Below are 14,245 nucleotides of genomic sequence, written 5' to 3' on the forward strand. Positions count from 1 at the left end.
GAATTATTCAAATCCAAACTCTGTATTCCCTTTGTAGTCCCTAGTTAATAATTTCCTTGTTAATAAACAAATCATCTAATTTGCATTTTAATTTTTTGTTGTTTCCAAGTGACATAACAGAAAGAAAAATCTAGATTGGCAAGAGATCAAGTTAGTAAAAGCAAAAGACTCCTCTACAGTTAGCACTGATTTTCTTAAATTCATAAGATCATTATAAAACATTCAGGAGCAAGTTAAAAGATTACAGAACTTGAGAAAATGTAATAAAAGTCATATAAGCCACCAAATTACTAAATTTTGCTAGATCTGGACACCATAAAATAAAAATATTACCTCTGGGTTTTCACTTAAATATATTTGTTTAGATATGTTATTTATTGTACAGATCCACTGCCAAGAGGAAAAAACAGAAAAATATGATTAGTATTTTTTTCTACAGAAATTCCCTTCTAAAAGAGAGCATTCAATATTTAACTAACATAGAAGTTTTAGTAGAAGTAACATATAATCTTTCTTATAAGATACCTTCCTATATACAAAAGCATATATATGTATAATACTTGAAGGTATAACAGAACACTGAAGAGATTTGTTATTTTTAAATCCCATATTTATTTCATTAAAAATATAGCCATCATATTAAATTATAATTTAGTAGTCTGTAATTATCTTTTTAATATCACATCCTCCTCCAATCCCAACCAAATAAAACAGTCTGGACTCAGATATCATGATTAATACCAATGTAAAAAAAGTTAAGAGCTAAATATATTCCTTGTGAATATATTTTACATACTTCCCACTCAGGTTTATAAATAACACAGAAAACACTCGCCCCACATCCTCTGCTTCACTCTCAAGGATTCTGGTACCTGAGGAGCCTCATAAAACTAACCTAATATTTATTCTGTTTGGTAAAAACCCTGCAAAGAGCAGACATATATTTGTATTCCTCAGGGATCAAAAGCAGGCTTTAATACCTACTCTTTTCTATAAGAAGTAAATAAAAGTTGATCTCTATGTAATTTCCAACATTGTCTTCTACCAAGACAATTATGTAATACCAGATAAAATGGCTCAGAATCAACTAAAGAGTATATTTTCATTGACGATTTCTCAAGACACAGTTTTTCAACTGTCAGTTCTTAGTAGTAACTTACCTTCCATATTTGGTGTACTACAAGTAAAAGTGGAGCCAAAAACAAAAGAGTCACAAGGAAGAATAAACACTCCCAGATTTTTGTTTTTCTTTCTTTCATTTCCCCAAGGTTTTAAGCCTTAGTTGCTTACTGTCATGCTACATCTGCTGCTACTATGTTCTTAATGCAGCAAATACTGTCTCAGAGGGTTGGTAAGAGAAGGGAATAAACTAACTCTAGCCTCATGATACTAACAGCCTGCCAGGGAGCAGCAGTCACAAGGCTATTTCTGAATCTGAGCTTCTAAAAGGACAGCAAACAATGATCTCTAAGGTTTCTCCTTATAGGTCCACTTACAAAATTCCACGTGAAACTTAAGAATGTTGCTTGAGGGACAACTGACCTTTATGAAAAAACCAGGATTGCCCAAATTTCTGAAATGAACACATCAACATGTCCTGTCATCAGAAAAATTGCTTAAGGTGGTGCTAAAGAAATCAAATATGAATAGATAAAATTTTACCTCTTCATGGTCTTTTTTACTCTCTGCTTGCAAAATTGAAGACCTGAAAAGAAAAAAAAAAAAACCAAGAAAGTCTTACATTCAACTTTTTCTGAAGTACTTTTAACATGAATGAGAAATTTTTACCTTTAAAGATACACATAAAACCAATCAGTATCAACAAACAAAACACTACAGAAAACATGTAACCAAGGAGACTAACTACCAGAGGTATCAGACTTAGATTTTAACAGCTCTTCACTTTGTCTATCTATGCCAAGAGGTACCAAAAAAGAAATGTGCTGGTTTTCAGCAGGCAGAGTACAGAAAAGGGACACCGACACTAAGACAACGCATTTCAACTTTCTGACACTCACCACATATATTTCAAATACAAGTCAGTAGTCTTAATAGAAAACACTCATTTTACTTCTTTATTTACTATTTTTCCTTGAATATTATTAAGTAAAACTTTTCAATATATTAATCACTAACATAAGGAGATACAGAGTTTCTACAGAGGTTTATATTTTCTTCTTCTTTTTTGGAGGATAATTGCTTTACAATATTGTGTTGGCCTCCGCCATATATCAACGTGAATTAGCCTCAGGCGTACACATGTCCCCTCCCTCCTGAACCTCTCTCATCTCCCACCACCCCATCCCACCCCTCTAGACTGCACAGAGCACTGGGGTGAGCTCCCTGTGTCACAAACTCCTACTGGCTATCTACTTGACATGTGGTCATGTATATGTTTCCATGCTATTCTCTCAATTCATGCCACCCTCTCCTTCCCCCACTGCATCCACACGCCTGTTCTCTGTGTTGCGTTGCCATTGCTGCCCTGCAGGTTCACCAGTACCATCCTTCTATATTCCACATGCATGTGTTAATATACAGTATTTGTCTTTCTCTTTCTGGCTTACTTCACTCTGTATTATAGGTGCTACGTTCATCTATAGAGGTTAATATTTTAAGAGTTAGGAAAAAAATTGTTTTTGCTAATTTTGCATCACACTGGGAATATGAAATGGGAAATCATGTTAAGCATTAGCAGAAAACTGAAAATATAAAAACATAAATACATCCAGTAACATTAACAGTTAGGTTATTTGGACAAAGGAACAGAGGGACTCCCAACATCTAGTGTCATAGTGGCATACTGTAACTGACATCCATTATGTGTTTACAGAAGGACTATGAAATAAACATTCAGTATTTTCTCAACCATTTAAAAAATGTACTTAGAACAAAATACAAAAACTGTAAGGCAATAACCAAGAAGTTAATTGTTGCTTCTGGTTAGTGAGGTTTTTTCATACTCCCTTTTATATTTTTTTTTACTCCCTTTTATGTTTTTTCTGAGCTTCTCAAAAATTTGTTTTAAAAGCTATTTTATGGGAGTCTTGTTTAATGCAAAGGTAACAGAAGTTTTAAAAATGGCATATAACCATAAATGGCCTAAATAATTAATATAATCAGAAATGTATGATTAACATTTTGAAATATTATTAATAGTACCTACTACACATGGGCACATTACATGTTAGATTTCTAGTCTTCATAACAATTTATAAAATAGAAATGAAGACCCTCCCACCTCCCATTTTACAAGTAGAAAAATGAAGCTTAGAGAGGTTAGATAACTTGTCTAAGACTACAAAGTAGCTGGTGGATTCAGAATTCAAACTTTCTGACCCCATGTTGAAACTCCTCATACTAACTTGTGCTGACTTCCCTACACCTGGACTTTCAGTAACCAGTCTCTTAACATGAAATCACACGTCTTTACAACATAAACTTGCTTTGACAGCCTCAAAATATTAAGACATCATTTATGCAAGTCAAAAAGGAAAATTCAACTAATTTCTACAAAATTAAAAAGGAAATAATCCTAATACATAACAATTCTAAAAGATCTACACACTGTCCAAATGCAAAGGAATTATCCCCCATTTCAGTAGTTTAAGCTATGACAGTTTTTTTTAATAGTAGAGAAACATACTAACTTTTTGCCATCAAAAGAAGTGATCTGAAAACAGTACCGCCTGTCTTCACAGTCCACAGCCATCACTGAGCAGTTGTCTATGTCCATGGCCAGGCCTCCTGCTACGTCCCCACGGGCCTGACTCATCAGGTTTCCACCCTGCGTGAAGTAAAACTGTCTGTCCCAGGAAGATGACACCAAGCCTGTTTTACTAAATGAAGAAAGTACATTTATTCTTTAATAACAACACACCTAAAATCTCATCATAAGCCAGACACAAGATAAAGCCCATCACAAAGACTTTGCAGGCAAAAAGGCACCAAGGTGCCTAAAAAACATAAACATCAGTTTTTCAGTCATAAATTCACATATGCTGACCCCCTTATGTGAGTGAGCATGTATATATTTCCAAAACAAGATTGGAAATGATCAAATTGTAGCTATCATAATGATGCTCCATAAAATATAGTTCAACATTCAAGGGAATAAATTCAAAACAAAAGAATTTATTTTACTTTGCGAGTTAACTTCCTTTATCCTTTCTTCAGGTAAAATCTAACATTTGACTTGATGGTGTGATTACATATATTTTAAATTATGATAATGATTATCATAACAGTCACTTGTTATGCCATTTATTTAAACTCTAATTGGTTTCAGTGTTTAAAATAATTCTAAATCATTTGGTAAAAATCTAAATAGAATTTTACTTCTGAAAATTACTCATGTACCTCATCTGTCAAAAAGTTGACATAAATACTAACTGTGGTATTAGTAAAAATATTCTATATTTAGTAAAATCAAAACAATTTGGAGATATCAACTGTATAGTATATTGACTTGCTCTTGCCTTAATTGATACACATTATATGAAAATAACAATAGTTTTCTTACTTCCTAGCATTAAGGTATCCAGCCTTTCGGGTTAAGTTTCGATGAACAGGAAATTTTGTGGGGTCTGGGTCAGGCAGGTATAAGGGGTCACTGGCTACTTCCAAGTCCTCTATTGTCTGCTGCATGGTCTCTACATCACTGTCCATTTCCCTGCGAACACTAACACAGAGAACAGATTATTTACTACCAACCACAACAAAGGACACCTCACCTATCTCATTTCTCTGTATATTTGTTCTGTACGTTTTCCTAAAGAACTGCAGTAGCATGGCTGGTTAAAGTAGCATGCTATAAAGCAGCTTTACGTTTTGAAACTTTAGATATTTTGAAAACAATACCAAATTCCAAAACTAATGAATCCACACCAAATGACTCACTTTGGAGGAATTTTCAAACTGCTCTGTCCTATACCTTTAAACAGTAATCATTTTCATCTCTTTCCATATCACAGATTAACCACATGACTGCTCAGATTTTGAAGCTGATTAGAACTGCTTTCTCTCTCTAATCTTTCATGGCTTCGGAAGCAAGATTTATTTAATAATCTCCCATCCATACTCTGTAATTTAGATAATTGTGAAGATAATTCACTTATGGATAATTACTATTAGGTGCCTGTTATATTCAGACACAAAACCTAGTTTCAAATCAATAAAAATACCATCCGATTTGACACTGTTATGAAATTCAGAGTTCAAATGCTATGGAAAAGATGGTGAGAAAACCAAGAAGCATCCACAAGCCACTCAAGAAACACTCCCATGGCAGGGAAAACAGCCCATCTGAAATTAAGTGCTAAATATGTTTAGATTATGGTATTTAGCGGTTAGCTTATTCTCTTAACTTCATTTTCAGTTTTAAGGAAGAAAATACTTACTTCTGTACACTTGTTCCAATATTAGTTAAGAATTCTTCCAGTTGGTCATTGAGATTTTCAGAACCCATCTTAAAGAAACTTATCTGGGGCAAGAGGGTGTGGAAGTGGGAGGGTTAACAACAAACACACACACACACAAAATACTTAGAGTGAATCATATACACAATTGCCAAGATACATAGTTAAGTAAAAAAGGGTTATTCCCATTTGTGTAAAAATAGGTTGTAGTTTACAATGATTTTTACTGAGCATCGAGTCACTGAAGAAACTACACTTAAATTTCACCATGCATCCTCTTATACAGTAACACATACATATGGTAAGTAAGTTTTTAAAATTAGAAAAGATATTTTAAAACATTTCAAGTAAGTCATATAGATAAACTATTTTATGTTTACTACAAAGATACATTTTATATCAGAGGAATAATAAGCACTCATTTTCAAAGGAATATTCAAATTTCATAAACTCCTCCTTTTAGGGCACTGCCATTTTTTCTTATGTTACTCAAACTTAATTTTCTGATGTACAACTCTTGGAATACTCTGGAGTTTATCCATTAATTTTAACTCAGGAGGTATGCAGGGAACATGAGACAAACTCAAGCATGTCCATTCTCTTTCAGATTTATTATAAAACAAGAGTGAGTGGAAGCTTGAGCAATAGGAGCATCTCCGGAGTTCCCTTAGCTTTCTGTTCCCTGTCCTCAACTGAGACGGACACGGTCTAAATCTAAGGTAGGTGTGTTTCATTTACCTTAAAATATCTGAAATCTTCATTTGCAAGGAAAACCCTTCTCCCTAACTTCCTTAAGATAGCACACTGACGACATTTTAAAAAATGCTTTAAAAACAGACAAAAGTGAGTATTTTGACCTTAGTTTGTAATATCTTTACATTTAACATAAAAATCAAACTTTAAAAAAAGTTCTTAGGACAGTTACAAACCAAAACACAGTACAGTATTCACCTGAGCTTGCATATACCCAAGTAGAGGTTCTAACAATGCTATTTTCTTTTTGTACTGAAGAGTATTTAACGCACAAAAATAATGCATCATGGTCTGGTGTTGTTTTTTTCTGGAAGTGTAGACATCTTCTGTTACTTCATACTTCACCTTTGAGTGAAAAAATTAAAAATACAATTATTTATAAAAATACAATTATTTATTTGATTTTAAGTTACCTTTAGTAGTGGCCAAGGGGAAGAGACTATCCAAGGAAAAAAGTGCATTGCCCGCAATTGTACATAGCTTTCTTATTTTCTGAGATAAAAATCCTGAAGAATATTGGATAAGATAGTTTTCCTGTTTTACTACCAACCACTTTCTTTTTAAAATGCACATTAAAAGCAGAATTCTGCAAATAACTGAGAATGGTATAGTGACTGAACTAAAGCCTGGAGGAAAAGCAAACAACAGTCTGGTTTTAGCTTAGCCATTAATCTTTGACCTTTCTGAGTTCACAGCATACCATTCTCTCCCTACTGCGCCTCTTTTCTTATATTTGTTTTCCTTCGCCCACACTTAAACCATGTCTCTTGTACTCAGATGATAAATACTCATTGAGCACCTGTTACATAATACATTCTGTCTCTTCTCTTTTCCTGCTTTCCTTAGAATACCAAATCAAGTACCAAGAATATTCCAATGCACCAATGACTCCCCAGTTTTTATATCCTGCCCCTCATTCGCCCAGTTGTTAGAGGAAGCAGATCTCCAGGGGGGTTCTTTATGTGTGTGTGTGTGTGTGTGTGTGTGTGTGTGTGTGTGCTGAAAACGTACACAACTGAAGACAGTATCCTCCCTATAAAACTTGCTCCTCTACTTAGTTCTTTTAATTTTTCCTGGATCCATCCATCATCCAAGAATTTTAGGACTCATTTTTTATTCCTCCTCCTACCTTAAGTCTTGTCAATTCTACTTACAAAGTATCTTTGAAAAGTATTCCTTCCTCTCCACTTTCAATCGCAACCTTATCTGAGGTTCTTCTAATACCTCTGCAAACTATTCCAGTACCTTTTCTTTGGATTCCCTCTAGCTTTGTCCCCTTCATATTTCCATTAGTATTTTAATTCTGTTAACACAATTGCCTGCTGTTATTCATTTGCTTAAAATCCTTTGGTGGCTGCCTACCCTCGATAACACATATTTCAGTCATTAGCATAGGAACCTGGCCCCAAATGACTACTTTCTTTCTGTTTAGTCATACCTCCTCCCGATACATCCTGTGCTCCAGATGCACTGAAATGATTACCTTTCCATTATTATAATTATTGCAAGAAATAATAATAATTGCTAAAAGCCAGGTGATCTATATGTATTCTCTTTCATCTTCACCACTACTGAGTTTTTTGAGAGGGAAATTAACTAACCAGTGTATGACCTCAGGCAAATAAGCCACAGAGCTGAGATTAGTGCCCAAGCAGTGTGACTCCAGAGCCAGTGCTCTTAACTTTTACACTCTCCAGACTCTACCATGTGCTTCTGCAGAGGCTGTTTTTCTTCTAGAAATGCCCTCTCCCCTAATCCCAAACCACTGGTATCTGCTCCTCTTCAGTGCAAATGGCACCTCCTAAAAGCATAACCTTTCCCAAGTTACCAATCAGAAGATACGCTGCCCTGTCTGTGCTCTCCCAGCATTTTGTTAAGACTTCTTTACTGCACTTAACTCCGTGTTAATCCCTGTATTCTGGCAGCTGCTCTTGCCGTATGCCTTCATACAGGAAGCCTTTAATAAATGTGGATTATCCACTCATTGAAGACAGAAGTGGAACCTATTCACATTGTTTCCCCCACAGTCACCATTATGTAGTAGGTGCTCAACAAATTTTTCAAGTAAATTAGTGGAAATATTTTTTAAAAATTACCTGTAACAGCCAGAGGCAATGTAAAATAAAATTCATCCTCAGAGTCTTTAATTACCTTTTTGTGTCAAAATAACAAATGAATGTAGCTCTTAAAATGTGTATATTTTATTAATATCTGCACAAAATTGAGTAGTCAAAGAAAGCAAGCCTGTGTGCTGATTCTGGGAGAGAATACCCCCTTTCTGTGTCACAGCGGCTGCTCCACTGTCCATCATACCCAACCGTGGATCCCCACAAGTGGTCACTGTGCCCCTACCAGCAGATGCAGGCAAGGCTGCAGATACAATTCCCCGGCACAGAGGCTACCTCCCTCACAAATATCTGGTGGAGGCCCACATCTATCCATCCATCCATCCATCCACACAGAACACATATATTCACTGTAAAGGAGGAGGGCCTCGTGGCAGAATTTCATTCAGTTGAGTATGGAACAGTTCAACGTTTCCACCACAGTATCTCAGAACCCACTTTTGAGTACACATATTTAACAAAACAAATGCAATGTGATCAAAATACAAAGAGAAAGGGGATGATGTTATACCTGGGCATCAATTACACTTTTGGAATAGTTATGTTTACTTATTAAATTCTATCAACAGAAAAATATTTTGTTTAAAAAGACAACTAATAATTCTCTGATAATTAACAGTTAACAGAAAGGCTCTAAAGTAACTGCAGGAAAGAATAAACTAAGAGTAATACAGCAAAATGCACTAAGTTACTGCTGGCAAACTGCATTTTTAAACTGGAAAAGTAGACCATCTCATGAAACAGTTGTTAACTGCGATGTGTTGTTGTTGTTTAGTTACTAAGTTGTGTCTAACTCTTTGTGACCCCATGGTCTGTAGCCCACCAGGCTCCTCTGTCCATGGGATTTCCCAGGCAAGAATAACAGAGTGGGTTGCCATTTCCTTCTCCGGAGAATCTTCCTGACCCAGGGATTGAACCCACGTCTCCTGCGTTGGCACACAGGTTCTTAACCACTGAGCAGCCAGGGAAGCCCATTAACTGTGATACTGAAGGATTAATATGTACCAAACCTTGTCATTTTCTCTTTTTTTGGACAATCTGCTATATCTGTTAATTGCAGCATCATGATCTGGAAAACAGAAATGACTATTAACAACAATGCAATAATACTTTGCAAAACTTATAAGTGCTTTAATGGGTTTCACGTGTGCATCTTTCAACAGATATACTGAAGCAAAATAAGAATTCTCTACTATGTGATCAATGAACCCTTACGTTCCTCACAGCCACACAGAAACACCCTAAAGTGTGTTTCTATTTATTAAATTGGTAAAAACATTTAATTTCAAGGACACAGTAGTCTACTAAGAGTTTTTTTAAAGTATTTTTAGTACAAAAACAGCAAATGCTCACTAAAGAAAATTTGAAATATACAGGAAAATAAGGAAGGAAAAATATATACCACCTTCTTAGGTATCATGAAGGTAACAAACCACAAGATTTAACTTCCTTTGAAATTTTTCTTCTAGGACAAACAGTGCAACTTAAATAACAACAGATTCAAATAATATTCACTTAAGTTTTTAATTAGGTTCATTTCTTTTTGATTATTACATAAAATCTAGCTACAGGTTTATGTTGATAAGGAAGTGCATCATTTGGATCACTGCAAGAAATAACTGTACAAAGTAATCAGAGCTTACCATTACTGGCAATCTGAAACACTTCCTTTAATGTCAATATTTCTGGAAAAGTTCAAGAATAATTTAAGTTTAGCATATTTCTGAACTATCTTAAATTATGTTTAGAAATTTAAGCTATAATTAAAACTCCAAGTAATATTTCAAACTTCAACATTTAAAGTGAAAAAGTTACTGTGTTTCAACTAGCCCTAGGGAACATTTACTTTCATTAGCAATTGTTACACCACCAGAAATTGTACTTGCCACAAATTATAATATGACAGAAAAATAAATTTTAAAACTACTTCAAATTCTCAAATATACAAATATCCTGATTTAGTACCAGAATCCAACTTACTGATCTTCTGATATTGACTCTAATAAGTTCAAATGCTGAATGAGAAACATTTTATTGACAAGATTTTGACATTCAGTCCCCTTAGACTGAGAAAAGAGGTCTTGTTTCTTGACCTTGGAAAAGATTATTCTTGAAGATTACCAAGACATTTTAACTCCATCTCTAAAATACATCTTTATTCCATGTATCATTAAATACTTTATCATCACTGATACATTAGCTCAATATTTTTATTCTATCTGCATATTGTATAGGTAAGTCTGTATGACTGTCTGAGATTGTAAATTGTAAGAAAGCAAAGTTAAGTCTATAAAGCTCTCGTTTTATCACCTGATAATACTAAATGGGGGGGGGGGAACCCACCACAAGCTACTGAGACATGAAGTGTTAGAGGGACCAGCCCCCATACGTCCCATCACTCCAACCCACCCACATAGCTCATCTCCTATGCCCCTGTCCCAGCTAAGGCCTTGGTCACACCTCACTGCACTCTCACAACTTCCAGGTCCATTCTCCTAGCACCCTCCAAAAACAGAATAGGTCCACTTCTTAAAGACATCCATTGTCTTCTCTTTACTTATAAGCTCAAGTTCAACATCTTTACCATGATCTAATCTATTTCTAGAGGTGTCTCCCACCATGCCTCAACACATCCAACACTGCAGCCACACTGAATTTCTCAAAGCAAGCCATATATTTCTACAACCCATAACTTTATGCTTTCTGGTCCCTCTAATAAAACAAGACTCTCTTCTCTTGGCAAATTCTTCTTCATTGTTCAATGTTCATGTTACATCTGTGGTGAAGCCTTCCTGATACCCTACTCTGAGCCAGCCTTCACAGCACCATGCTCATCCCAGATTACAAGAGACAGAGTACCATAATTATGTTTACCCATCTCTTTCTCTGAGCTTTTTCAAGGGAAGTGGCATCTTACTCATATCAGTACTCCTCAGTATATAGCTTAACATCTAGCAGGAGCCCCTATAAATGTTTAACAACTGAAGTAAAAGTGACACTTGCTACAGTCAGAAATGGTTAAGGTGTACAGTAATACACATTTTATAAGCAATGATCTTCTGACAGCTAATGAAAGTAAACATAAGCTTTAGTTCAATACCTTTCAGATCTCTTTCTTTAAACTGGGTAATGGGGAACATCATGGCATCAGCAAGCTGTGTTGAAAGTACCGCATGACAAGAGCTAAGCTGGTAAAAGAAAGATCAAAAACCCAAATAACTAAAAAGAGACAATCAACCAGCATTATGGAAATTACACAAAATCTAGTAAGAAGGTCTTGATACAAGGACTTCTATGGCATCCAGCAGTTTAGAGTCTGCGCTTCCACTACAGGGGTCACAGATTTGATCCCTGGTTGGGGAACTAAGATCCCACTTGCCCTGTAGTGGAAGTGCAGTTTAAAAAAAAAAAAAAAAAGATGTTGATAACATGTACATAAAAAGGGAACACTAATATCACATAATTTTGTGATAGTCAAAAATATTACATTAAAAACTCTCAGAAGAAAGCATGTGATAACCTTGGATTTAGCAATGACACAAAAGCACAAGCAACCAAAGAAAACAGAAACTGGACTTCATCAGAATTGACTTTCATGCATCAAAGGATATGGTCAAGAACACAGAAAAACAACCCACAGAATAGCAGCAAATATTTACCAGTCACGTATCTGATAGGGGACATGTATTCTTTAGAATGAGGAACTCCTAAACATAGTACTAAAACACAACCCAATTAAAAAACAGGCAGGGAATTCCCTGGCAGTCCTGTGATCAGTTAACAGCTTAACTCTTCTCTCCCTGCCTACATCAAACAACACAATGAAAGGCTGAATGTTACATGAGAGTCAAGAGAGCACAATTATACATTTATTCCTTGAAAACAATTTGCTTTAATCAGACATATATAGTGTTATTTTTATAAGACAGTCACCAAGATTTGGAAACAAGGTCCTTCTTTAAATAGTAATCTTTTATAATTGAGATTTACTCATAAAAATCATAATAAAAGTTCCCAATAAAAGCTAAACAACTTGAGTAACTTAATTATAAGATCACTTATCCAAGCAAAATAAAGTAAGTATTTACCTCATCTATAACTTTTGAAAATTGCTGCAAAGTAGAACTCATAACTTCATCATCACCTCCCAGTGGAAAACGCTGAAAAGTGAGAAACAGAGATGAAGTAAAGGTCCAGTGCTCTGTCTTTTGTGACTGGCACTGTAATTTTCATTTTTAAATAACTTCAGAAAACTTCACAAATTTTGAATAAGCTCTAAAAACATCATTTTTATAAAATAGTGTAATTCATAGAATTAGTACACATTAATTAAAATGTCTGCTAAGTAACCAATCAACATGATATATAGGAATGCACACCACACTAGGAATTCAGAGATTTAAAATTAGCTCCAGTTCCTCTGCTAGCCAGCTGTGTAACCTTGAGCAAGCCTCAGTTTCTTCATTTGAAAAAAGAAGCAAATCAGATAACCTCTGTCTCTTACATAAAGTCATTAAAATTAGACATAAGTGCATAATGGAATTTCAATGGCGTATCAAAATTACCTTCTATGAGTTCTAAAGTGCTTAGGATTACTGAAAAGAAATTCTGTTTATCTATATAGATACTGTATCACTACACATTTTAAATCATATTTTTAAAACTTTCATATACAGTACCTGTTTTTCATATTCTTTTAAAAGTTTTGAAGTCAGGTGTGTTGCCGCACTTAATTCATTCTGGAAAACATGAACATTCAAATTAACACAACAGTACAGATAAAGAAAGAAGTTTTAATTGAAGATACCTATGCCACTTTTATTCATCACTTAAATACTGTACAACATGTTCTCTTAAATCACTGGAAAGGGAACTACAACTAAAGCACTTTAAAGGGAGACTCAAACCATGAAATAGATACCATCAAGGAATTTAGCAGTATTTCAGACGTGTGCTTTTTCTTTTCAGCTAATAAAAACTAATAGTTAAAGCTAGAAGTAAGCTATATATAATGTTATTTTGCAAAATCTTAAGATAGTCTACAGTGTTGACTGATTATCCCTGTTCTCTACATGCTGATACTAGACCATGAAGCATTTAATAACATACAACCAAAATGTGGTCGACCTAGTCATGTAGTACAGCAACACAGCCATAGGAAGGTAATACTTTTTTTTAAAGACTTTTTTCAGTGATGAGTATAATGACAAATGTAATTTTTCTTTTACACATTAATCTGTGTAGTCAGAAATCAAATTCTTGAGAGACCTATCACTAAGAAAAATAAATAGCTATCACAGTAACTTTAAAGTACCTAATGAACGTTTGAGTTCAGAAAGAAGAGAAATTAAGGAGAAAAAAAAAAGAAACTGGTGCTCTTAATTAATCCCAAGGAGAGTTTATCATAGGACCCAGGTTGCTGTTAAAGCTTATAATTAAGGTGCATAAACACAGCCTCAAATCTTTTGTCTGTTCAACTAAAAAATCTAGTTGCCTTCTTTTAAAATTCATCTTCTGATACCTGGGAGTTATATCTAATCTTTATTACCTTCTAACTAGATAGAGGCTAGCTACTTACAAGCCCTCTGCTCAAAAAGGGTAAGTATCCCGTAAGATTAAAAACATGATTAGAGAAAATACTAGTGACAATATGGGGTTTTCAGTCAAATCTTAGGCAAAGATCACTATCAATGAGTTTTGCTAAGAAAGTCCTTACTGTGTTTGGGGAAGAGGAGCAGATGCTTCATCACTTTTGTAGTGCTACAAACTATACACCAGTAATGGAAATGTGAGCTCTGTAACACAAAATACTGAATCTTCATTCATCTATTCAACAAATGTTTATTACTCTGCAACACAGACAGGGCTAAACACCACTAAATAACAGACATACTATTTCTGTCTCCATGGACTTAAAGATTCATTTTATAAATGCACTGAGTCAGCCTT

General features: G+C 34.8%; 1 protein-coding gene across 2 annotated transcripts in view; it reads right to left on the reverse strand.

Annotated features, from left to right (window-relative positions):
- Window positions 1–14,245, reverse strand: part of APPL1 (adaptor protein, phosphotyrosine interacting with PH domain and leucine zipper 1) — a 32,636-nt gene that overhangs the window by 10,333 nt on the left and 8,058 nt on the right. For both annotated transcript variants that reach the window (XM_043885851.1, XM_043885850.1), the window contains exons 3-13: window positions 12,976–13,035; window positions 12,385–12,456; window positions 11,397–11,484; window positions 9,940–9,981; window positions 9,307–9,365; window positions 6,369–6,515; window positions 5,400–5,482; window positions 4,523–4,681; window positions 3,651–3,839; window positions 1,663–1,705; window positions 334–390 (exon numbers count right to left, since the gene is read on the reverse strand). In XM_043885851.1, coding sequence (XP_043741786.1) covers window positions 334–390; window positions 1,663–1,705; window positions 3,651–3,839; window positions 4,523–4,681; window positions 5,400–5,482; window positions 6,369–6,515; window positions 9,307–9,365; window positions 9,940–9,981; window positions 11,397–11,484; window positions 12,385–12,456; window positions 12,976–13,035 — 999 coding nt within the window. The remainder of the gene's footprint in view (window positions 1–333; window positions 391–1,662; window positions 1,706–3,650; window positions 3,840–4,522; window positions 4,682–5,399; window positions 5,483–6,368; window positions 6,516–9,306; window positions 9,366–9,939; window positions 9,982–11,396; window positions 11,485–12,384; window positions 12,457–12,975; window positions 13,036–14,245) is intronic.

Source organism: Cervus elaphus, chromosome 24 (genome assembly GCF_910594005.1).
Source record: "Cervus elaphus chromosome 24, mCerEla1.1, whole genome shotgun sequence".
NCBI lineage: Eukaryota > Metazoa > Chordata > Mammalia > Artiodactyla > Cervidae > Cervus > Cervus elaphus.